At 39.7% G+C, this 26,572-nt stretch overlaps 3 protein-coding genes across 3 annotated transcripts in view; 2 read left to right on the plus strand and 1 right to left on the minus strand.

The window, feature by feature from the left end:
- Positions 1-5,155: 5,155 nt before the first annotated feature.
- On the plus strand, positions 5,156-9,075 carry LOC134666439 (TIP41-like protein). The gene is made up of 6 exons (XM_063523601.1): positions 5,156-5,287; positions 5,363-5,520; positions 5,631-5,810; positions 6,538-6,751; positions 7,640-7,798; positions 8,396-9,075. The coding sequence occupies exons 1-6, from the start codon at positions 5,273-5,275 to the stop codon at positions 8,501-8,503; spliced, it is 834 nt and encodes a 277-aa protein (XP_063379671.1). The 5' UTR covers positions 5,156-5,272; the 3' UTR covers positions 8,504-9,075.
- Positions 9,076-12,221: 3,146 nt separating this feature from the next.
- Positions 12,222-24,272, plus strand: LOC134666895 (uncharacterized). The gene is made up of 10 exons (XM_063524201.1): positions 12,222-12,261; positions 12,726-12,975; positions 14,406-14,536; positions 14,872-15,126; positions 15,980-16,145; positions 16,976-17,151; positions 17,888-18,068; positions 18,681-18,989; positions 21,302-21,471; positions 24,013-24,272. Exons 1-10 carry the CDS (start codon positions 12,222-12,224, stop codon positions 24,270-24,272), a joined length of 1,938 nt encoding a protein of 645 aa, XP_063380271.1.
- The window catches only part of LOC134666401 (circadian clock-controlled protein daywake-like), a 41,301-nt gene continuing 38,497 nt past the window's right edge, over positions 23,769-26,572 (minus strand). The window contains exon 5 of the mRNA XM_063523529.1: positions 23,769-25,321. Coding sequence (XP_063379599.1) covers positions 25,158-25,321 — 164 coding nt within the window. The 3' untranslated portion in view covers positions 23,769-25,157. The remainder of the gene's footprint in view (positions 25,322-26,572) is intronic.

Here is a 26,572-nt window from a genome sequence, read left to right on the forward strand (position 1 = left end):
AATTTTTGCGACACGATTTTAGAATCGCGCTGTAATTTATCGCAGAAAATTCAGTGCGCGCACTGCGATGAAAAAGTCGACGATTTGTTCATTCTCGACATGGATGTCGTACCAGTCGCTTGTCGTGAAACAATATGCAATCGCTGTATGACTGAGTATTTATACCACAAAGGTGATCTCCTTCTATTTCTATAATTAAACGGTCAACATCTAGCGTCTCATCTTGTAACTCCAGTGGAGAAGCAGGTTCCGATATGTTGACGCTTGGAGAGCGAAATGCCGACTGAGGTCCAAGCTGCGATTTTATTATCGCAGTGCGCGCGGGGCCATACAGCTTCGTATGCTGCAATTCACTTTGCGACAATCGTGTCGCGCGCTGTCGCGGAAAAATGTAACAAATCACAATTTTAAAATCGCTGCGATTTTTTTGTCGCATATGCGCGCACCGCCATATAAACCCATACGTTACATTTCTGCGACTAAATTATCGCGCGACAAAAAATCGTGGTGCGCGCTTGGCTTTACACAAACATTTTCTTATCCGGCAATCATCTAAAATTGCATTATTTGTTGCAAGGTCTGTAGAGGTCTTTAATATAGGTAATCTTAAGCCCCCTACAGACTATGCGCGTGAATCGCGGGCGAAGCCGCGAACGCGAGTGTGGAGTCGATTTCGCTGTCTGCGTTACAAAAAAATCATACAGAGTTATTTATGCCGGCTACATACGTAACGATAAATCGTTGCGATAAAACTGTGCAGTCCAAAGAATATAATACTCACTAGGAGAATAACGGTAACTCCATACAAAAAAATGTCCCCAACCGTTTATACGTTTATACTAGTGGCGCCGTCTTTGTGTACCAATGGAACTAAAGTTGACAACTGGTTTAGCCTGGCGGGTATTGGTAGGTAGTAATTCTGTTGATAAACGTATTTGTTATCTTCATATCACGAAATATATGCAAGATGCAAATATTACCCCTTGTTTGTGGTATTATCAATTGATTTAAATAAAAGGCGTTTATGTTTATAACATTATATATATTATTTATTAAAAAATGTTTTACATATAAAATATACACTGAAAACTGGCAACTGGCAACTTAATAAAAAAATAGACATTAATAAAGCGCATTCACAAAGTTTTCAGTACCTTTTATACAAATAACATTAGGCATGCCTACCTATTACACTTTACACACAGATACACTACACTTTACACACGGCATTTTACACAGATTTCCAACTTGTATTCATACATTTCTTCACGGTTAATTAATACGCTTTCCAGATGCGTTATGACTCGGTTCCTTCTGAACCCACTAAAGTTGTAAATTTCACTCTGGCTGCTTCAACAGCCGTTGCTCCGCATTTAGCACATTTTCTATGTGCATTGCTGTAATCCATGTAGGTACAAACTTACAGTCTTAAGTGGTACGTAGCGGTACACGTTGTATGTATTATTTAAAGAGTTAATAAATAAAATTTTCGTTATGAACTTTAACCACAGCAGTTGGACAGAGTCATTGATTGAAATATATTTTTTATTATGGTGGGTAGACGTACCTACCCTCCATATATTTTATGAACATTGATAAAGACAGTTGGAAGCAAATATTCATTATAAAACTTAATCGCATGTAATTAAGTTTTAAGCGTTTTAAGTCCCGTTTTATGATTAATATTGTATAAAATTCGTGATAATTTAAATCAGAGTTGGGAGCAATGTTGCTGTAGAAAAATGTTTTTATTTTTATTACTCGCAACTTTTTCCCGGAGGCCAACGCACACATAGAAGCTTAAGCACACATGCGCAATTATTTGGGGACATAACTTTCTTAGGAAGTGAACAGGCCTTGGTGCAGTCCGACTGTGCAGATAAATCGAACCGTGTGTATGACAAATCGTTACGATAATCGACAACGATTTGTCATACGTAGCCGGCAATACAATTTTGACAGATAGCTTGGATATGCCATGGTCATGCAATTCATCCTCGAACAGTGTGAGGTCATAATAAATAATAATAAATAATAATAATAATAATAAGCCCGCAGGGCAGCTTGTGGCGAGCTGTTGGGGAGTAACGACCCCACGGACCCGAGTGCTCCCGAGAGTCGGTCAGGGTCTCCGTCTCCGGCGTGTCTTCGTCGGTCGGAGTGGACCCCAAGGGGACCCGCAGGACTCTCAGCTCTGGCTCGCCTTCATTGGCCGTCCAGAGAGGAGTCGCTAGAGCTATATGCTCCAGGGGTGGAAGTGTTAAAGGGCATAACGCCGCGAGTAACTTCGGAGAAAGCGCAGCACCACCTCTCGACACCCCTGAGCCGCTCACGCCGGTGTTGCACCTGGCCGTTTTTACGATGGCGCATCAGGTGCCCATCTAACGAGTGGCGAGTCACCACCTGTCTCGATAACTTGTGTAAGCAATGTTATGGCAGGTGTCCGGACTTCTTTGCAATAGCCCAGTCTTTTTTCCACCCAAACTTAAACCATAGACCAGTATTCTGACCATATTCTTTACAATAGCTTCCAATGCCTGCTGAAACCGGTTCACGGGTATTTATTGATGTACCCGTGAATGGGTTCCAGCAGGCGTTCTACATGACATCAAATCTCTCCAAACGGCCTCTACGTGTTGGATCCATATCCCCACGCACGCCTTATAAATGACCGGGCTCGAAAGACCCGAGAGTTTTAAAACGGAGATACAAATAATAATAATAAGAGTCTCGACCAACATCTCGAGAGACTCTCGCTAGGTGGTTGGATCAAGGGACAGATGCAGAAGGCGGTGATCTTGGACACGGCGCGGATAGTACGTCGGTTCCTCTCTCTGCAGCCCTGACCACCGGTAGCTTGGGCCTTGCCCCGCTGCTGGCGGCACCCTAGGTTAGGTTTTTTATAATGTGTTTATATGTATTTTTATTGTTTTGTAAGTGTTTTTATATTTTACTTTTATATTCATATTATAAAAATACCTAACCTAAGACGATAAATAAATAAAGGATAATAATAATAATATATTTAACATGGTAGAACAGTATTTGGTCTTTCTGTTTCAGTAACTCATTTGATGTTCTCGTCGGTGGGTTCTACACTTATGTTGTCGGTGAGGGTGCCCTTGTAGTCGGTGGAGAATGTCCAGTCGAAATTTCTCTTCTTCTTTGTTGCATCTGGTCTATGTAAAGATAAAAAAAATATATAAAAAAGATACAAATATTAGATGTGAAGTAGAGTGCGGCCCGTGTCCACTTCGTTAATAATGTGGCCCTTGGCTGCTAAAAAAAGCCGCGAACGCGAGTGTGGAGTCGATTTCGCTGTCTGCGAAAATCGACAACACACTCGCGTTCGCGGCTTCGCGCCGCGATTCGCGCACGAGTGTGGAGGAGGCTTTAAAGGCGTATCCAAATTAGTCAATTTTTCGCCGATTGATCCAATTGTCTGATCGAATCAGGAGGTGCGGACGCAAGGCCTGTTCACTTCCTAAGAAAGTTTTGTCCCCAAATAATTGCGCATGTGTGCGCCTTAAGCTTCTATGTGTGCGTTGGCCTCCGGGAAAAAGTTGCGAGTAATAAAAATAAAAACATTTTTCTACAGCAACATTGCTCCCAACTCTGATTTAAATTATCACGAATTTTATACAATATTAATCATAAAACGGGACTTAAAACGCTTAAAACTTAATTACATGCGATTAAGTTTTATAATGAATATTTGCTCCCAACTGTCTTTATCAATGTTCATAAAATATATGGAGGGATGTACGTCTACCCACCATAATAAAAAACATATTTGTCAATGACTCTGTCCAACTGCTGTGGTTAAAGTTCATAACGAAAATTTTATTTATTAACTCTTTAAATAATACATACAACGTGTACCGCTACGTACCACTTAAGACTGTAAGTCTGTACCTACATGGATTACAGCAATGCAGTAATGCACATAGAAAATGTGCTAAATGCGGAGCAACGGCTGTTGAAGCAGCCAGAGTGAAATTTACAACTTTAGTGGGTTCAGAAGGAACCGAGTCATAACGCATCTGGAAAGCGTATTAATTAACCGTGAAGAAATGTATGAATACAAGTTGGAAATCTGTGTAAAATGCCGTGTGTAAAGTGTAGTGTATCTGTCTGTAAAGTGTAATAGGTAGGCATGCCTAATGTTATTTGTATAAAAAGTATTGAAAACTTTGTGAATGCGCTTTATTAATGTCTATTTTTTTATTAAGTTGCCAGTTGCCAGTTTTCAGTGTATATTTTTATATGTAAAACATTTTTTAATAAATAATATATATAATGTTATAAACATAAACATGCCTTTTATTTAAATCAATTGATAATACCACAAACAAGGGGTAATATTTGCATCTTGCATATATTTCGTGATATGAAGATAACAAATATGTTTATCAACAGAATTACTACCTACCAATACCCGCCAGGCTAAACCGGTTGTCAACTTTAGTTCCATTGGTACACAAAGACGGCGCCACTAGTATAAACGTATAAACGGTTGGGGACATTTTTTTGTATGGAGTTACCGTTCTTCTCCTAGTGAGTATTATATTCTTTGTGCGGACGCAAATACCAATTTGGCTCGTCGAATTCAAGCACCGATATTGACTGATATTACCGATAAAATCAGGCGCGGACGCAAGAATACCAAGTTGCGAGGCCAGTATTTTCGTTCTGGGGCATTTTTTTAATATAGTGGGCTCTAATATCACCATAAATCTAAATTTGGAGATTGCTAATTTTATTTCTGTGATCAGTCCCGTCTGGATACCACTTAACACATTCACTCCCTCACTTTGCTCCCTCATCACTGATCACATAAATTCTCATTGTATTATTATGCGTGAATTGAAACATTACTGTCAAATTGATAGAAGTCGTTCAAAATTATTAACATAGCATATTTTATCTAAATCAAAGTGATAAAAATAGAAATAATAAAAACCTGAACAATATTCAAATACCATACTAAATAGTCAAGTGTTATTATATTTTTGTCAACTTGTGGTTTTGTTCCTTATATTCAAAGAGTATAGTTTTATATTTCGCATAACAAGGAATCGTACCTTGTGATTTATGAACGTTACCTGTATTTCAATGTCAATGTCAATGAAGTGTCAAAGTCAAACTGGCTACATTGGCTTGGCCCGGGTCAATGGTCTTTGATTTCTTGTTTTACATCTATAGCGTTATTATTATCTTCTCTTTATAATTACTCGTTCACAATATTTTTTGTGTTTCTCAAATCCCAATAATGCTGACTTTAGAGGTTTGTATTGAAAGTTGTCTCCTTGTGGTAATCTACGTTACAAATCGAGCTATAACGTAAACGCTTGGTTTGCAGGAGTCTCGAGTCGACGCTCGGCGATTCACTAGTAACTCGAAGTCTATAGAATTTGGACCATGGCTGATATCCTACGATATAAGCTGTATCTTACCCAGCGTCTGCTCTACAAAAGTTGTTTGCGAGAGGGATGATGATCAGTTTTGTCAGTTTTGCGTGTAAGTAAATAGGGAAAACTAGATAATACCACTCACTCAAGCAAAATCTTACTTTCATATTTACTTCTATTAGTTTTCAATATAACTACTTAACATCATGTTAATTTCAGATACTGCAAAGAGCTGACTATTCCACATTTTCCTGATATGGTGTTTCCAAAGAATATTCTGTCATTGACGCATAATAATGGAGCTAAAATCAGTTTTAACCCTCTGGATGCTTTAAAACTAGTAGCCTGTACTACTGAAGCTATAGAAGTGTCTTGCGCAGAAGCTTGGCAAGTTGCAAGGTGGGTGTTGTATCCTAAAGTAAAGACACTAAACATGAATAAGTTTATATGCTGATGTACCTGTTCCTATCTCTATAGCACACACATAATTTCATTGCTGACCTGCTTGCTGAGTGGTATTGACTGTTAGCATTATGGAACAGGTATGTATACCTACTTTATTGTCAGTGACAGAGTAAACTTTTCATACAAGTTTAGTTATTACAAATACACATTTTTTATTGTTTTTATGAGCTAGTCCACTTAACTACAACTCCCATGTTCTTAATACTAGTATAAATTACCTCCAATAAAATTTAAATCATTATTAAATGGAACAGAGGTGCTTTTAAGCTTAGAATAAATTTAAAAGTGGAAAAATTACTGTCTTAGCTGAGACTTGAACTCACGCCTCTGGAATCTAAGGTCTCTGGTCTAAGGTCTCTGGGTCTAAGCTTAATAGCATCGTTCGCAGACGTTTCTGCTTGTTAAAAATTTAAAAAGAGGTGCTTTTGTCTTACTTAACTGACTATCTACACAGAGCTAGAGACCCAGCTATTTCAAATTTCTATATAACAACATACCTTCTTTTGTTCTGATCAATTTGGTTCAAAGTTATCTTAGACCAGCGGTTGGCAACTTTTTAGCAGCCAAGGGCCACATAGCAGTTAACAAAGTGGACACGGGCCGCACTCTACTCCACATCTAATATTTGTATCTTTTTTATATTTTTTTTATCTTTACATAGACCAGATGCAACAAAGAAGAAGAGAAATTTCGACTGGACGTTCTCTACTGACTACAAGGGCACCCTCACCGACAACATCAGCGTAGAACCCACCGACGAGAACATCAACTATGAGTTACTGAAACAGAAAGACCAAATACTGTTCTACCACGACCTCACACTGTTCGAGGATGAATTGCACGACCATGGCATATCCAAGCTATCAGTCAAAATTGTAAGTAACTCTGTATGATTTTTTTTATATCATATATTTTTATAATCCTATATTTATTCTATATTTTTTTATATCCTGTATTTTTATAATCTATATTTATTCTATTTTTTTTTATATCCTATATTTATCCTGTATTTTTTTTAATATCCTATAGTTTTTAACTAGTGACCCGCCCCACATTCCCGCTTCGCATGGGTAAACCTTAACAAATAATATATCATTTGTATTTTTAGGTATACCTAAACCTACCTCAAGAATAGGTAGAACACTATCTATGGGGTAGGTGGATGGAGGTCTATTGATAGGTGAATACCGCATGAAATTCCGGTCAGTAGTTCTTGAGTTTATTGTGAACATACAGACAAACGCGGCTGGGGGACTTTGTTTTATAAGATGTAGCGATAAAATACCTAATGTTTCTATTTGCACAACTTGAATAAACTTTGTTGCATGAGAAAATAATTGAAATATAAAGAACATCAATAGACCGGATCTATCAGAATAGAAAAGTACCGATGATAAAATACAGCTGGTCATTGGTCATGAGAATCATATTTTCAATCCTTTTGTTATGATGCATAGTTTTATGGTCATTAAACTTTAATTACTTAAGGTTATCTATCTGATCGTTAGATTTCCACTGTGTTTTTGCAGTCAAATGGTGAAAAATTTTGTGATTCACTCTGCAGTAAAGTTTGTTTAACCCTCGGGCCTTGAAACCCTCGCAACACTCAGGAGTTATTGTCCACAGTAAAATAATTGACTAACTAACTTATTGTAACTTGCTGACTTGTTGAATGTTCCATGTGTTAAAAATTGGTATTGCAAGTTCAGTCCAATGTTTCTCTTACTTTAAAAATAAATATGTACTTATTTAATATTTTTCAGAGAGTGATGCCAAGCTACTGGTTCGTACTACTCAGATACTTCCTAAGAGTTGATGACGTCATGGTGAGATCACACGAAACAAGGATGTTTCACATGTTAAACACAAACTATGTCATACGAGAATACACGGCAAAGGAATCAAAAGCTGAAGATTTACAGGTAATAGACTAATAGTACAGTGTAGTTAGTTTCTAAAAAGCACAACCTAGAAAGGCAGATTATCTTGGGCCAAATAGAGCCGAGAAAAAGCACCCACGCGATGGTCTGATGTTGTGAAGAGGGTGGTTGGCTACAACATGCAATGCGTGACCCATAGTTTATGATCGCCCACTGTGGAGACGGACCATACATGGTCGCGATCCTCAGCAATGAGGGACCGAGGAAGAAGAAGTTAGTTTTTTGTTTAAATAATATTGGAAGCAAACGAGCAGCCGAATCGCCTGATGGCAAGCGATTACAGTCGCTCATGGACACCCGCAACTCCTTTAGGGTTGTAAGTGCGTTTAAGATGGGAGTACACTCTTTTCTTGAAGTTTTGATGGTCGTATCGGTCCGGAAATTCCGCAGACGACCGTTCATTCCGCAGTTTAGCTGTGCGACACAGTAAGTTTCTGGAGACACTCACAGTTGAGAGGTTATTTATTAATTTTAAGAACTTTGAGGGGCCATAGGAAGTACCGGGAAAATCGAAATTACGTTACTAGCTTCTACATATATCATATCAGATGAAATTTATTATATTTATTTTATTTTCAGATCCCTACATCACAGATGAAGGAGGCGGACGATGTTATTCCATTTCTTCCAGTTAAAGAGAAGACTCTTCACAAACTCATAGTTCATTCAGATTCCAATTGTAGTTAATAACAATATTTTTATAGAGTTAAACCAAGAAAAGTCTGCAGCGATTTTGACAGCACACGCAGTGCAGGTGTTATTTTAATCGTCAAACTTCTATGAAATTATGACATAATAACACTGGCACTACCTTATATACTTACTAGCTTTTGCCCGCGACTTCGTCTGCGTGGAATTAGTCCTCCAGCAGCTAGAGTAAGTACAGCGCCTGGATAAAATCAATGCGAGCATAATATGCTTAATTGTTTACACCAATTAACAGGCACTTCATTAATTTTCTCATTTCCACCCCCCTTTTCACCCTCTTTAGGGATGATTTCTGACATAAAAACTAATATCCTATGTCCTTCCCCGGGACTTAAACTATCTCTATGCCTAAACTAAATCCGTGTAGCGGTTTCAGCGTGAAGAGGTAACAGACAGAGAGATTGACAGACACACTTTCGCATTTTATATTATAATAATAATATTATATATTAGTATTAGTATGGATTATAATCTTTGACTGGCACTGCGTGTGCGTCTCTACAGACTTTTCTTTGTCTAAATCTACAATCTTTTTAAATATAAATCTATTAACAGTAAACAATTAGTATGAATTTATTTTATAATTATTGTAAGTTGTGTAATAAAGTGCGTATGTCTAGTATAAAAACGTCATTGCATCTGTTTTTCCCAGTAAATAACTAAGTTGTACTTAAATTCACTTTAAAATAATTTGGTCTATGGTAGATTTTAGGTGGATTTGCAGTCTTTCCCGCCCTAGGCCTCAGGCCCTGTAGCCGTCCTATTCTGAGCATCCATCAAGTTTTGAGTTATTTCTTGTCATCATCAGCGAATTTTTTGCCGCTCCTAATAATATCTTGCTGCCCTAGGCCCGGGCCTACTGGACCTTAGGGCAGTGGTTATCCTAACCTTTTCAGTCCGGTCACTCCTATGACTAACTAGGGAACCTGATTTTACCCCTTCTCCCAATGGTAATTAAATAATACATAATTTTTAAGAAAAAAAAACCGACTTCTATGGGGGCCGGTGAAAGATTATTGTAGATAGAGGTACACTATGTAGAAAAGGAGGTAAAACCACCCACTTTTCTACTGGCATTTCGCTTCTGTAAGGGTCGTAGTTCTAGCCTAACCTAACCCACTTCTCTGATAGCAGTTCGGTTCTGTGAGGATCGCAGTTCAAACCTAACCTAACCCACTTAACGGCGCATGCGGTGCGGTGTACGGGGGTTTAAGCGGGAGGGGCTAGTAAGATTGGCATCATCATACTTATATACTTACACATTTTATGGTAGGTAATCATAGTGGTTTATTTAGTTAAGGTATCATAGTGGTTTTCCGGGTCAAGGTCCGGGTCCGAGTCCGGGTCTGAGTCCGGGTCCGAGTCCGGGTCCGAGCCCGGGTTCGAGTCCAGGTCCGGGTCCGGGTCCGAACCGGATCCGGGTATGAGTCCGGTTCTGGGTCCGAGTCCGGGACCCAGTCCAAATCAAAATCGAAATTCGTAATCACCAAATGTGTACTATGCGTTGTTGAAGAGTTCTATTCTGGTCATCATCAGCAGTTCCATTTCATCAAATGCGACAGTTTTTAATGTAAATGCTTGATTTTATGATGAAAATACAAAAAAATCTATGCGTATTCCTTTAATATTTGAGGAGTTCCCTCGATTCCTTATGGATCCCATCATCAGAACTCGAGCTTGACAAAAATGTGGCTTAAAAACTTAACTTGCTTAACAAGCATAACGAAGAGGAAAAATCGCCAAACGTGAACTATGCGTCGTTGAAGAGTTCTGTTCTGATCATCATCAGCAGTTCCACTTTATCAAATGCGACAGTTTTTAATGAAAATGCTTAATTTTCTGAGGTAAATACAAAAATCTCTATACGCATGCCTTTAATATTTGAGGAGTTCCCTCGATTCCTTATGGATCCCATCATCAGAACTCGAGCTTGACAAAAATGTGCATTAAAAACTTAACTTGCTTAACAAACATAACGAAGAGGAAAAATCTCGAAACGTGAACTATGCGTCGTTGAAGAGTTCTGTTCTGATCATCATCAGCAGTTCCACTTCATCAAATGTGACAGTTTTTAATGAAAATGCTTAATTTTCTGATGTAAATACAAAAATCTCTATACGCATGCCTTTAAGATTTGAGGAGTTCTCTCGATTCCTCATGGATCCCATCATCAGAACTCGAGCTTGACAAAAATGTGCATTAAAACTGAACTTGCTTAACAAACATAACGAAGAGGACAAATCGCCAACCGTGAACTATGCGTCGTTGAGGAGTTCCGTTCTGATCATCATCAGCAGTTCCACTTCATCAAATGTCACTCTTTTGGATGTATATGCTTGATTTGATGATAAAAACCCAAAAATCACTATATGTATGCCTTTAAGATTTGAGGAGTTCCCTCGATTCCTCATGGAACCCATCATCAGAACTGGGTTTTGACAGAAACGGGACCAATCTGTATGCATATACATTCAATCAAAAAAATAATTTTCAAAATCGGTCCAGTAATGACGGAGATATGGAGTAACAAACATAAAAAATAAAAAAAATAAAAAAAATAAAAAACATACAACCGAATTGATAACCTCCTCCTTTGGGATTTGGAAGTCGGTTAAAAATAAAACGTGTGCGTTTGTTGTATTGTTATATTAGATTAGCTTATTACCCCTGTAAAATACCAGTTTTACCCCCACGGGGGTAATTACCTCCAGGTTAGGAACCACTGCCTTAGGGCACATCCACCACTGCTTTAGGTCGTAGTGTTTACGAAATGTAAATGTAAAGGCGGGGTTCCACCAATGTGCGTCACTGTACGGCACCATAGAAGAATAATAACACTAGACCGCCAATCCCTTAGACTAGCGGTCGGCAACCAGCGGCCCGCCAACCTCTCGCTTGCGGCCCGCGAGCCTCCTTGTCTATTTTGTATGTAATACTAACGATCGACAATGTCTGCTAAAGCCACAAAAATTACCAAAGTGCGGCCCGCGTCACTAAAAGGTTGCCGACCGCTGCCTTAGACCAGCGCGTAACCGACACTCTGCTTATTTTCGTAGTCGCGACATTGAGCCTCCAGTAGTGGATTTATCAGTACCGCTACTTGACACTATATGCCACCAGTGTTCCGACAGGCGAAAATTTGTTGCTCAACTATTTTCAACTAATACTATAAACGGAAGGAGTTCAAAATAGAGTCCCGGACAATCCAGTTATATTAACTGTTAATTGTTGAGCATTAGACTTTTCGTTTGTCGCGACATCTAGTGTCAAGTAGCAGCACTGATAATTCCGCTACTTGCCGCTAGTTGTTGACTATGAAAATAAGCAGCGTTTTGGTTACGCGCCGATGGATTGTCGGCACAGAACACCTATTTTCCAAAGAAGTAGTATAGAGCAATTTTTTCATGAAACCGATGCTGCCAAAAGACAATTGTGTTCTGTGATTGGTCGCGCAAATAAAACCCTGCTTACTTTCAGAGTTACATTTAGCGGCAAGAAGCGGATTAGTACACATGTATTTTGCTTATTGATAAAGGAACAACATAATCAATCAATCTTAATATTCGATAAAGATATTAAATTATTAATAATGTGACACATCATCATCAGTCAGTCTGTCGCACCTATCTCGATAATCAGGGCTGCAGCTCGAGCTACGATATGTTTTAGTGTTTTGAATCATTAACGATCTTTTACAATGACTACAAAAGTACTTGTGTTTAGCTTATTCTTTGGCGGTATGTATGTATTTTAATTAATCTGGTGGTATTTTCAAGAGGGTATAAATTCCCTTCAAATCTAAAAATTCATTAGGGCGTTGTGCCATCTGATTATTTTTCATGATATCTGCAATCTATAAATGCATTAAATAAATAGGTACCTCTTAGGGCCACTCCACACTGGCGTCTTTTGAGGGTCGGCGTCTAGTCAACTCTATGGCTGCTGCTCGACGCAACTGGGCAGCGAAGCCATTTTCCAGATCGCTGACTAGACGCCGACGCTCTAAAGACGCTAGTGTGTGGTGTGGTGGCCCTAATGTAGCGTACAGCATACATACATACCTATTATTAACGAAATGAACATACATATGGAACATACTATTGTCACTAGCTGTGACAAAGTACAAAATTGGTAGGAAATTTAAATTCTTTGACTGTACCTAGGTACTTACAATTTTCTATTAACGCGTCTCTATAACAAGTTTCTATTAATCACAAAACTGCTTTTGCAGCTTTCAGAATACAAAATGTATTCGCACAGGACGTACTCGATATACATTTGGATAGTCTCCTAACGATGCAGCAGGGACTGGGTTCGCCTCATTCGCTGCAGGTGGCTACAGGGCACGAGGCACTGATGAAACTGCGCAGGGAAATGCCTACTCCATACACGTGTACGGTCACTACACCCATGGGAGTGACTTTCGATGTTCAGACTCCACCCGACGACAGGCAAGTGTTGCTAAGACGAAAGGGGGCTACCGCTTCTCCATACAAACGTAGCCCCCATTTTCCACTCTGAATATTGTCATTTTGAAAAATATTTTGACTTAATTTCGTACCTACATACAAATTTTTAAATCCACCTAACTCTTAGGTATAATCACGGACTAGCCTATATGCTAGTCCGTGGTATAATCTTGGGTACAAAACATGAAAAAGATCAAAACGAAGGGGTATAGTATAGTTGATGTGGTTGATATACCCATTTATATCAAAATTGTGTCAAAATATTTTCAATGATGTTATAGTCTCTATAGGAATTGCCTACAGCCTACAATTTCCAAAATCGCCTAGGAAGGCGATATAACCAGTGCTTCCCTGCTGCTATTATTGCCCCCACACAGGGTTTCTGCTCGAGAATTCCCGAGGCGAGAAATCTCGAGAAATTAGGACAAATTTCTCGAGATTCGAGACAGGAAAAAAATATTCAATGACTCGAGAACTCGAGAAATAAATCTCTAGTGATAAGTAAAAAGAAAACACGCGTATAACACATGAGGTGTCTATAATGTATTTCTTTAGGCAGTTAAATAAATATGAACAATTTTTTTTTACATTTTCAGGTAGGAACCTACTTAAAACATTTATTACCAACCAAATAAAAAACTACCTTGATCCGTCCTCTATCGTTCTAGCTTTAACCGCTTTTCATGTTTTGAAACTTTTGAACTATCATGATTTTAATAACATTCATGCTGCGTCTTTTTACTGAATAACGCTTTAAAAAAAATTGTAACGAATTATAGGACCATGTAATAAGTGTAATAACAAATATTACAAAACTAAATTACTATTGATAAATCAAATCATCCCGATATATTCCAATTAGCAAAATATTACAATGGAGTAAGTACGAGTAAATAATATTACGTAGTAAAACTTCTGTATGTTTTGTCACATCGAGTTAAATTTATTGACTTGAATATTGCTGCCTAATAAAATACCATATTGTGGTTTGTTTACATTTTGTTGACACCTAAAGAAATACACTATAGCATAACACATCGCCGGTGCGCACGCCTGCACCTATAGTTTTTTTTTGTCAAGTGCAAGTTTTGTATAGTTTGTTTTGAAGTGCAATTTATGGTGACTAAAAATATACCATATGTTTAATTATTGATCTCACCTACGATTCCTACGAGTTAGATTTGTAAAAAAGCAACAAAAATGAAATAACATGGTGTTTTTGGAGCTTTCAAAATTTCTCGAGATACTCGAGAAACTCGAGAAATCTTGGTCGAGAATTCCCGTGCCTCGAGAAATTAAAAAGGTCGAGAAACCAGAAACCCTACCCCCACATTTTTTTCTTAGATTTTACCTCTCTATTACCATAAATAGAGCGAAAATCCAATTAAATTACCTAAATGTTTCCCAATCAGATTTGAGAGCTGGAGTGATAACTGCGGTGTCCGAGTCCGGAACGTGGTGCTGGCTGACGAAGGGCGCTGGAGGCTCACCGCTACCGCCGGGAACGATTCCATCTCAGGGTGGGTCGAGGTCTACGTCGAAGGTAACATTTACCTTTTGAGTTTTCGTCAAAATGTTTAATGACACAGTACTTGGCAGGCTGTATACAGTGTACCATCTTTACCATAAGGGCACACGGGCCCCGTGCCCAGGGCCCCCATCCACAGGGGGCCCCGAAGGACACACATTAACATTATATTTGATGAGCTATAAAAAATAGAAGACCATAGTAGAAAAATGTTAGTTTAATTCGCATTCCTTACTTTCCAAAAGGGCCCCAAATTCTTATGTGCCCTAAGGCCCCAGCATAGTTTAAGACTGCCCTGGCTGTTTAACTTGATTTAAATCGTATCATCCACTTCATTTGTTTTATTTTAGATGACAGAACATCCTACACTGCACCAACCATTTCGCTGCAGGACGGCCAAACCCACGCCAACGTCGAGCTCACCACGCTAGACAACTTGTACTGTATGGTGGCCCAGCCAGCCTCTGAGAGCTCGGTGGTCGCCGGCCATTGTGAAGTGACGTTAGACCGCATTACTCGCGCCGTTAAAGGCAACTGGGACGTTTTTCTGGGTCTCCCGGGGAAGATTAACGAGCTGCATGTGCAGAGACAGGTCGCTGTTGAAGGTAGGCATGATAAAACCTCTCTCGAATAAATGAAAATTCCTAAACTGGGCTGTCTAAAGGCCCGAGCACACCACTTGCGTGACGTGTGCGTGCACGCCTACGCACACGCCACGCAAGCGGTGTGCCGTCCCTCATAAGGATCTGTACCTATATTAAAACGCGCACGTGCTCGTCTACGCATACGCATCAGTGCACAGGCCTTGAAACCACCAAGAATGTGGCTCCGTTTTGACAGGAGCAATTGAACATCATCTTTCTAATTGTCCCGGCATTTTGCCATGACTCACTTAAAAAGCCTGGGGTCCTATTGAAACGCTCATATTTTCATATCAGCCTGGGTTCGAACCTGCGACCTCCCGATTTGTAGGTTGCACGTTTTATGGTTTGCGTCAGAGTACACCGCCTTGGGCGATACAGATGGACTGCAACCCGACTGCAATTTGTATGCAAGTTCAGTTCCCATACAAGTTGCAGTCGGGTTGCAGTCCTCCTGTATCAGCCCTAGACGGCTACGAGCGGCTGAAAATATGTACCTAAGTGTTCTCAAATTAAATAATCCTCAATGAGCTATTAAGAACTAAACGCCGGTAGAGCATAAAAATTCCACGCTAAAGACGTTTCGGGCCACAGCCAGTATTGATGGTATCGTCTTGGGTCGTCCCATTCGTTTTTCGTCTAGTCCTTAAATTAGTCCTATTCTGCTTTCGTCACTCATTCTACATTGAAAGCCACCGACGATTGTGACGAATGTAGAATGAGTGACGAAAGCAGAATAGGACTAATTTAAGAGCTTGACCAAAAACGAATGGGACGACCCAAGACGATACCGTATTGATAAACCATTGTTTTTTAGCGGAGCGACTAGATGTCGGCTTCATTCACGACTCGAATGCTAACAAGGTCCATTTGTACTGTAACATCCTGGTCACCGAGAAAAACATCACCTTCTGTCGCTTCCAAAGAACTAACGCTGCGTCTGGCTACAACGTTATGGACGGGCTGAGTGATGGCGTCCATAGGTATGGTAAACAACCTAAGGCGCGTAACCATCGTGCCAATAATTAACACTCTGTAGAGTCATAGAGAAATATAGTAAGACAAGAGTGCTCACTCCATACATCCGTTTTGGTACCTAAAATATTAGTATTTTCATAGTCGACATCTAGCATCGAGTAGCGGAATTATCAGTACCGCTACTCGATACTAGATGTCTCTCGAGTGGCGACCCACGAAAATTGTATTGAACAACAATTTACAACTAATATTAGAAGCAGAAGTAGTTGAAAATAGAGTTCCGATTAATCCGTTTATAATATTAGCTGAAAATTGTTGAGCATTAGACTTTTCGGTCGCCGCTACATCTATTGTCAAGTAGCAGTACTGATAATTCCGCTACTCGATGCTGGATGTCGACTATGAAAGTACCTACTAATATTTTTTACCGAAAGAGATGTATCTATTACTCTTCCCCACTAGTGTGGCAGTGACAGTTGCGTTACGCTCGCTATGGAGCATTAACGATGGCATGTCGGCTACGCACCTAGTGGACGCGGTACAGTCAGCCAAGAAAGTGGTTTACCACTTTTCGACCCTATCATCTGATTGATAAAGTCGAAAAGTGGTAGACCACTTTCTTGGCTGACCGTACCAATAACGAAACGTAAACCAGAAATCCTGTAAATTACCTAAGTGTGTAACACAAAGACAGAGTCTATGATAGGACCCCAATCACAGACAAAAACTAATGGTCTGTGGACCCAATAGACATATAGGCCACTCGAGTTTTAACATTTAAGTTTTCTTAGCCTTTTTATCTTATTAAAAGTTCCATAAAAATTGTGTATTTTAGTTATTACGGGGAAGGATTCGATCAACGCCAATGCGGCATGACCCTTGAACAGCCAACAGCTGAAGACTTCGGCACGTGGCGCTGCACTGTGGGCGTACAGGCGTGGGTGGGTGCCTTGGTCGAGCAACAGACCCCCCTGCAGGCTCTCATCAGCGTCTCATCTAATAATAGAGTCGGTAAGTACACAGGTTTGCAGGGTACCTATCGTGTTACAGACGACGAACAGGCAGACAGAGGCAGAGAGCTAGGTGACTTTTGAGAATGGTGGATTAAATGTCTCTAGGGAAGGGACCAATTGGCGTTAAAGCAACCTCGATACAAACCTCGGAAACGAGAGCATTCCAACTCGATCCTCAAAACGCTTCTTACTAAATATGTATGGGTGGGTCCTGTGCCTATTTTACTCTACGGGTATGCATCAGCCGTCGTAATGTATGGAATAACAAGAATATGCAATTTTGATTGAAATACTACATTAGTTGTAATTGTATAAAAATAATTTATTGATAAAAAAATAGGTAGAGTTAGACCAAGGAAAGTCTGCAGCGCTTTTGATAGCCCACGAAATGCAAGCGTTAATTTAAACGTCAAACTTCTATGAAATGATGACGGATAAATAACACTTGCACTGCGTGGGCTATCAAAAGCGCTGCAGTCTTGTTTTGGTCTAACTCTACCTACTTTTTTACAAGTAAAAAATTCTTAACAATTTTGAAATAGGTTTTTTAATTTCTAATTTTGTACGATAGATAGATAGATAGATAGATAGATAGAATACTCTTTATTGGCACACCTCCACCCTCCACCTCACCTCCACCTCTCTCTCTTACCCTCTGGCACCTCTTTATTGGTACGATATATCGCTACCATCAGGTACTACTACTACGCCATACGTCATCATCCGTATTACAGGATTTATTTACATTACAGCACGTCTCGAGGAGACAGAGGCACAGACCGTGTTCACGCAAGTGGACAGAGAGTTCACGGTGATGTGCCGCGCGGACCGCGCGCTGAGATACTGCTGGTTCCAGCATCCTAACGGGACGCAGTACACGCCGCTGCCGCTTGCTGATGAAAACCAACAGTTTTGGTAAGTTCTCTAGATAAATTCAATCCTGGAGAAGACCGCCTATAAGCTCTTTTGTTGCTTTTTACTCTTGCGTTTGTACACATACTCCACTTACTGTAGATCGATAGAACAGAAGGAGTGAAGCTCTGCCGCTGACTGTGTCTGAGCGACGTACGTAATATGCAAATATGTACAAGAGTTCTGCTTCTATAAATAAATACTAACCCCCCTATTCATAAACTTTTACCAAAGTTGACAAGCCGATAATAATCGTTTGTCCCTTTCCATCATACCAATACGTCAGAAAGGGACAAACGATTATTATCGACGTGTTAACTTTAGTAAACGTTTATGAATAAGGGGGTAAATAAATAACAGGAACAAATATCTGTGTCATCGCACAAATAAATGCCCTTACTGGGATTCGAACCCAGGACCATCGGCTTCACACGAGTTCACAGGCAGGGTCACTAGTGTTATTACATTACCCACTAGGCCAGGCCGGTCGTCTATAAATCTAAGATTTCTAATTAAAATTTAGCTAACAGTATCGTGATCTAGAAAAGCGATTTTCTAAACCTACTGCACCTTAACAATTTTCCGTTTTCCGCTTCATAATCTGTTTCGCAACAGGTACACTGGCGAGGACTTTCAAGCGGGCGACTGCGGCATAACATTCTCTCACGCCACAGAAGCAGACGCCGGGCTGTGGACGTGTCACATGGGACCTAGCGACCAAGTAGGCGTGGAAGTCACCGACCGGCTCAACGTGAGGGTCACGGGGCCTCTGGCTGCCAACTACCAGCAGATAGACACCGTGGTAGGGGAGAAGGCCACTGTGTATTGCCGTACGTCGAACGGCGTCCGACCACTAGACTACTGTCGGTTTATGACGCCCAGTTTCGTCGGGCTCAGCGTCGATGAAACAGTTACGGAAGAGAAGTAAGTATTATCATTGAATTTAACGGGACTTAATCGCGTTTCTCCAAGACCACGGGGAAAATGCCGTTCTTAAAACGTCGGAGGTAATTTCAAAGCTTAAGTGTACGCTATTAAGTCCCGTTAAAGTTAATAATGTGTGAAAATTGTGAAAGTTTTAATCAGTGTAGAAATTAAATAACTAGATATACAAACGAAACACCTGATTTATGCAACAATGATTGTTAATCGTCTTTATCAGTTTATCAGGATTTATATAGTAATTATCGGATTGTATTGCAATTATAATTATCGGTCACAGATGAGTGTCCTTCAGAAAATTGTTATGGTCGCTGTGGGCGCTCGGATGGCCGACTGGTCGGCGAAGCCGGTCATTGATTTTCCCTAACTTTGGGTGCAATTGACCACTACCCAGGTAGCATTTATACGTCATTATGACGTCCGCTTACGGTACTGCTCGACGTAAGAGACGTCATTTCTAGACGTCGGGGGGTCTCAGCAGATGACGTCAGTTTGTCACAGCCTCAAGACGTCAGTTTACAGACGTAAGACAGACGTCATATACTGAATTCATGGGGACGTTACTGGGCCGTACATATTAGGGCAGCCACTGACGTTGGAGTGACGTCATATACTGAATTCATAGGGACGTTACTGGGCCGTACATATTAGGGCAGCCAGAAATTGGAGTGACGCCCTCTGCCGTTAAATCGTAGAACCCAATAGCCAACTATCCGGTTCGAAGGACCATGTACGAGGTCCAAAAATAACGCTCTGTATAAAACTACCACTTTATCTACAATTCACACTACTGTTGTTCCTCGAACCTTATACAGGGCGTCCCACGGCGATGCCACATGGAGGGAAAGTACCTTAAATATCATAGATAGCATATTTTGCTGAAAGAAGACTTCATTTTATTTTTAAAACTTAGTTAAAATGCATTCATACTTTTTTAATTTTTTTTGAAAAAAAATGTATGGATAAAAATGATCGCGTCATTGGAGGAAACGTACCTTAATTATTGTAAATGAACATCTGACTGAAAGAAGACATTATTTCGATTTAAAAAAACAAGTTGAATTGCATTTTAAATAATTTCATGGTTAAACCGGGAATCGAACCCGCTACACGAGAAAAAAAAATACCTTGTAGCTTTGTCATACCGATCGAAAGGCTTCAATGTTAGAATTATTTTTTTGCTACAAGGTATTTTTTTTTTCTCGTGTAGCGGGTTCGATTCCCGGTTTAACCATGAAATTATTTAAAATGCAATTCAACTTGTTTTTTTAAATCGAAATAATGTCTTCTTTCAGTAAGATGTTCATTTACAATAATTAACGTACTTTTCCTCCAATGACGCAATATTTTTTTTCCATACATTAAAAAAAAAAAAATTAAAAAAGTATGAATGCAATTTAACTAAGTTTTAAAAATAAAATGAAGTCTTCTTTCAGCAAAATATGCTATCTATGATATTTAAGGTACTTTCCCTCCATGTGGCATCGCCGTGGGACGCCCTGTATATAAACCCGGAAAAATTGGGAACAAAGCGCCATCTCTTGACTTATTTGGTAATTAATGGTAAAGTACGTCCTGATAGTGACCCCAAATAGACGTCACTGAAACGTCATGTTTGTGACCAAAAATGTACATCCTGATAGTGACCCCAAATAGGCGTCAGTGAAACGTCAACTGTGTGACTAAAATGGTACGTCCTGATAGTGACCCCAAATAGACGTCAGTGAAACGTCGTAATTGTGACCAAAAAGGTACGTCCTGATAGTGACCCCAAATACACGTCAGTGAAACGTCAACTTTGTGACTAAAATGGTACGTCCTGATAGTGACCCCCATTGTCAGTGATACGTCGTATTTGTGACCAAAAAGGTACGTTCTGATAGTGACCCCAAATAGACGTCACTGAAACGTCATGTTTGTGACCAAAAAGGTACGTCCTGATAGTGACCCCTAATAGACGTCAGTGAAAAGTCAACTTTGTGACTAAAATAGTACGTCCTGATAGTGACCCTAAATAGACGTCATTAAAACGTCAATTTTGTGACAAAAAGATACGTCCTGATAGTGACCCCAAATGGACGACAGTAAAACGTCTACTCTCGACGAATAAATGACCGACCTTATTATGACCTATAAATGAAATTCATGTCGGCTTAAAATGAGAGGGTAATCTTCGATTCGATTGCATGGATTCGGCTTTTTGTCGGCTCACCTACATTCTCTCAAGTCTGAGTAGTTTATTTAGGAAGGTACCTAGGTTAAATTAGTAGCTAAATTATCTGAATGACTTGTAGCGCGATACTAAATCGCTTCTACTTCACTCCTGGCCGCGAGCTGAACCTTGGGGACTGCTCGCTGACCATCAGCTCTGTGCAGTACGAGGACTTAGGGGTCTGGACGTGCGCTGCTGTGGTCAATGGGGACACTGAAGAAGCGAGGGACACAGTTACTCTCTATGTTAGCGGTGAGTTTATAAGATTATGTGCCAGTTGCACCAACCATATTTGACAGACTGATCAACGTCAGCCGGCGCGCCCCGGCGCTTTACTATGAAATTTTCCATACATAAAAATTTGGCGAACTCTTTAACGATATGAACAGTTTGGTGCGACCGACCCTATGGATATAAGAGTCGGACCAAGAAAAGCCTTCAGCGGGTTTGATAGCCCACGCAGGGCAGGTGTTATGTTAAACGTCAAACTTCTATGAAATTATGACGTATAAATAACACTTGCACTGCGTGGGCTATCAAGTCCGCTGCAGAGTTTTCTTGGTCCGACTCTAACATTTTTATTTATTTATTTTCGTACAACATTGAGGCCGGCAAAGCCTTGACCTTGAGCTCGCGTTTCTCGCAGCTTTGATCGTTTTTAGGGTTCCGTACCCAAAGGGTAAAACGGGACCCTATTACTAAGCCCTACGCCCACCGCCTCCGTAAGGTTAGTACGTCTTTCGTCGGGAACTGTACACGTTTTTATAACAAAGTCCCCACTGATGTAGCGAATTTACCACTTCACAAATTTAAGTCGCACATTAAGCAGTCCTTGTTACGTAAGGCGTACTACACTGTAAATGATTTTATAAACGATAGAGATGCTTTTAAGCCGGTAGCTTGATTTCATTAGTATAATAAGAATTAAATAAATATTGTTTTTTTTTTTTTACATTGTGAATTAAATATGCTAGTGTCCAGTAGAATTGACACATGAGACAATGATGTTCTCGCTTGATTATATTGTTTAATTTAATTTTAGTTTTGGACACTTGGAGACCTTATACATCTCTAAGTACATATTTATTTATTTGATTATTATTTTTGATTGTACATACTTACCTATATTTTTAATGTTTCTGACACTTAGAGACCTTTACATCTCTAAGTCAACTTAGGCTAGTAATTATGTGAAGCTATATTACTGTCTTTTTATGTAACATATGAGCACAAAATGCCGTGTCTTACAGCTACATGTTATTACTATTTTAATATTAATATAGGCCGGTAGCTTGAACATGTCATGCTCGCTTAAAAGTCTTTGCTTACGGTGGCGTTGTTGATCGGGTCGCCACTTTCCCGAATGAAGGTTGAGGGAGGCGATGGCTGAGATACGCGTCATACTCGTGAACGGGTGCTGTTTGTGGAGACTGGTCTGTTAAGCTAACACGAGCTATTATACTTAGTAACTTTTATTAATTAATTACAGTGAGACGCCTCATTCTGTTCTCGTATGTTTCTTTTCTTTTAATGAATGTATTAATTATACAGGATATTGACTCTTGGAGACCCTATACATCTCTAAGGATAACTTGATAAACTATATAATCTTATAGTTCTGACACCTAGAGACATTTACACCTCTAAATATTATAGATTTTTTTTGTGTGTGTTTTTTTATCTGTATTTTGTATGTAATTCGACATTAAGAGACCATATACATCTCTTAGTAATTGTAATACGTTAGATTGAATTGTTAGTTTTATTTTATAAAATTGTTGATGTTATTATTTTTGCTTTTATGTAAATTCAATTTTGACGTGTAAAAGTGCCCTTGTGGCCTATTTGCTGATGTTTGATGTTTGATGTTTGATGTTTAAGACTTCGCTGTCCGTCCGTCCGTCCGTCTGTCACCAGGCTGTATCTCACGAATCGTGATAGCTAGACAGTTGAAATTTTCACAGATGATGTATTTCTGTTGCCGCTATAACAACAAATACTAAAAACAGAATAAAATAAAGATTTAAATGGGGCTCCCATACAACAAACGTGATTTTTGACCAAAGTTAAGGAACGTCGGGAGTGTTCAGTACTTGGATGGGTGACCGTTTGTCTTTGCTTTTTTTTGTTTTTTTTTTGCATTATGGTACGGAACCCTTCGTGCGCGAGTCCGACTCGCACTTACCCGGTTTTTATTTCTTTTATTTATTGTATTTTATGGTTGTATTGTATCACCGTGCATTTTTGTATCACCTTACCTACTGATCTCAGCCGGGATATGAATAACCGACCTTTTGTTTATAAAATTGATTTTCTGGGGCGATAAATCGATCTAGGTCTTATCTCTAAAAAAACGCGCATTGGAGTTTTTATATGTTTTCCGAGCTCGGTCTCCCAGATATTATGAAATGCCGATGAAACGCCGGTACGACAGCTTATGGAACACCTCACTGAGAGGAAAAATCATTAGTAAACTCAACCAGGAACTAAAAAAACAGTTCTGTACTGGAAGAAAAAATAGAATTTAGTAATAATTATAGACGTTTCACTATTTCTGTAAAGTTTATTTATTTCTACAAACAGCTCAGTAATCCTAAATCTAATTTCAACAAACAGATATATAATAGAAATTGCAAGAACTAATAGAAATTGCAAAAGTCAATTTGTTCCTATTAGTTGGCTCTCCTTGTCCCCGGATTAAGTTTATTTTTGTAATTCTAAGTGTGTTTTTGTCATACTTTTCTCTCAGTGCTCTTGGCCGGTTTCTGACTTTTCTTTACCTTTGTTTACCAGATTCAGCGCACGCTCGGACCCTCTCTCAAGCCGGCATAGCGGGCATGGTGTTCGGCCTAGCAGCTATGCTCGCCGCATTAGGGGGGGTCGTGTGGTACAAACGGCACACCTTATTCCCCCCCAAGAGGTCCAACAGATCTACGGACCCGACAGTCGGGTTCAGCCGGCGTACTGTGTCGACCACTAGCAGCGGTGGGTCCTCGAACAGCAGTGTGCTGGAGAATTTAGAATTGCCTACAATTACCTCGCAAAGAACATAAGTAGTGCACGTATTTACATATTGTATAATTCGTGATTTGGAGTAAATTGCGAAAACAAACTACTTAGTTTAGTGTATATGGCCATTTTATCAATTATTTAATATTTTTAAGGGTTGAAAGACATACACGTATTTAGTTATAAGTAAGTATTTACATACATACTCGTATAATATCTACATTAAATACAAAATAATATCACCAACACAATCTTTTTGAAAAGCTCATTCCTTTGCTAGAGTTAGACCGTAAAAAGTCTGCAGCGATTTTGATAGCCCCCGCAGAGCAAGTGTCATTTTAAACGTCAAATTTCTATGAAATTATGACGTAAAATAACACTTACATTGCGTGTGCTATCAAATCCGCTGCAGACTTTTAATGGTGCGACTATAATATTTTCCCTTAAATGAAATAATAGGACATCGATATCAACATTGGAACCAAACAACGCTTAAAGCTACCTACATTATTAATTTATTTAATTTTTATTGTACAAAAGAAAATACATTCGTACAAAAGGCGGACTTCTTTACCAGTCAACCTTCGGGCAAACCAGATAACTTGTACATTCGACAATAATTAATTATAATTTAGGAAAAAAATAGGTATCCCTTCAATTCCTTTCCTTGCACATTGCGGTACCTACAGCACCTATAGTTAATACTAAGAATATTAAAGGCTAGAACCCTTGTTATTAATAGGTACGCAATTCCTACATATGTCTATTGCTAATGTAAAATTGTATTGATAGTACATAAGCGTCAACCGCCATAATAAGGTACCTTTTTCTAATACTCTACGTATCATGTTTGTCAGTATCGTCAACAAATGTAACTGCAAATCTGACGAAAGATCTGACTGATCCTCCTTTTCATAACCTCTAATCATTTAATCATGCGGATAGTCTTTAATGAGTTGTTGAGCGGTGACTTTGTTGAAGAATTTGTTGATGGCCTTGACGCCCGTGCGCACGATCTGCTTGATCACCGGCGGCGCCAGGTCGTCCATGAGCTGCTTCCAGTTCGCGTTAGCAAACTGATGCATGGAGTCCGCTGTTGACAACACAAATAGTTTAGTAAGTATAAAGGCCTGTGCACACCGGCTGCGTGTGCGTGACGTGCACGTGCGCGTGCAGCGTTGTAGCGTACAGATCCTTATGAGAGATGGCACACCGCTTGCGTGACGTGTGCGTGTGCGGCTCCAACATTTTAGCGCACGCACACGCGCACGTCACGCACATGCAAGCCGGTGTGGCTTGGCCTTAAAGAATAGTACAATACCCGGCGATAAACATAGCACATCGGTATTTAGAAAGAGACAATTGGAGACGTCGAGAGAGAAAGAAACAACGCTCTACGAAGCAGAAATTCCGATGTGCAATGTTTATCGCCGGTTACTGTAGGTATAGTTGGCTCGTTGGGTGAACGACATTCGAAAAGTCACAGGGCACTTTTGGATGAGACTAGCCCAGGACCGGGATAAGTGGCGTACACGAAGAGAGGCCTATGCTCAGCATTGGGCGACTGAAGGCTAGAATGAATGGATGAATGAAGTATAAAGAAAGAAATCCACGATACGGAGTGGGAGCCCCAAGAGTCTAACCGAGGAGCAGCCGGTAGACCCCGTCGGTGATGGTGGGATAACTTGGACTCCTTTTTGAAAGGCTAGCCAGATACAGCACTAAATAGAGACGTGGAAAAAGAGGGGGGAAAGCCTTTTGCCTTTGTGTGTGCCCCACTGGCTCTGAATAATAATAACGAAAGAAAAAATAACGTAAGTATAAAAATCACTACCTATATTAAGACGAGGTAAGTAGAACCGAGTCGATGAAACGCTATATTGTCTCTCTATTCACTCTTCCATGTTATAGTTAATTTTTTAGCATTAGAAATAAGGTAAACAATCTTGATGTGTCTTTTAATTGAAAAACACAGTTTAAAAATAAGTTACTGCAAATATGTAACAATTATGAATCTAATACGATCTTCTGCTTTCATAAGTAATAGTTACTGATTTTTAAAAAGCGTTTTTCAATTAATAGACGTGTCAAGATCGCTTACCTTCTTTCAAGTTCTCCAATGCTAAAAAGAACGAACTATAGTCCGATATTAGACATTCGCTCCTTGAGAAACATAACGTCATTATCCAAAAAATGGGGTTTTTGAGTTAATAACGCCATCTAGCTCGTATGATCGTAACGCACGCAATACGAAGACACCTATCGCCCTAGCTCTATTAGAACCGCCAGAGGGCGCTAATGTCGTTATGGCGAATAGAGGGAATAGGTGCCCGTCTCATAGGAA

This window comes from Cydia fagiglandana, chromosome 8 (assembly GCF_963556715.1).
Source record: "Cydia fagiglandana chromosome 8, ilCydFagi1.1, whole genome shotgun sequence".
In the NCBI taxonomy this organism is placed as follows: Eukaryota; Metazoa; Arthropoda; class Insecta; order Lepidoptera; family Tortricidae; genus Cydia; species Cydia fagiglandana.

Excerpts from the sequence above, each read along its gene's own strand:
- LOC134666439 (XM_063523601.1), top strand. Across the intron at positions 6,752-7,639 it reads CCAAGCTATCAGTCAAAATT|AGAGTGATGCCAAGCTACTG; the intron begins GTAAGTAACTCT and ends AATATTTTTCAG. Across the intron at positions 7,799-8,395 it reads CAAAAGCTGAAGATTTACAG|ATCCCTACATCACAGATGAA; the intron begins GTAATAGACTAA and ends TTTTATTTTCAG.
- LOC134666895 (XM_063524201.1), top strand. The coding sequence starts at position 12,222 with ATGACTACAAAAGTACTTGTGTTTAGCTTATTCTTTGGCG. Across the intron at positions 12,262-12,725 it reads GTTTAGCTTATTCTTTGGCG|TTTCTATTAATCACAAAACT; the intron begins GTATGTATGTAT and ends CTCTATAACAAG. Across the intron at positions 21,472-24,012 it reads AGTTACTCTCTATGTTAGCG|ATTCAGCGCACGCTCGGACC; the intron begins GTGAGTTTATAA and ends TTTGTTTACCAG.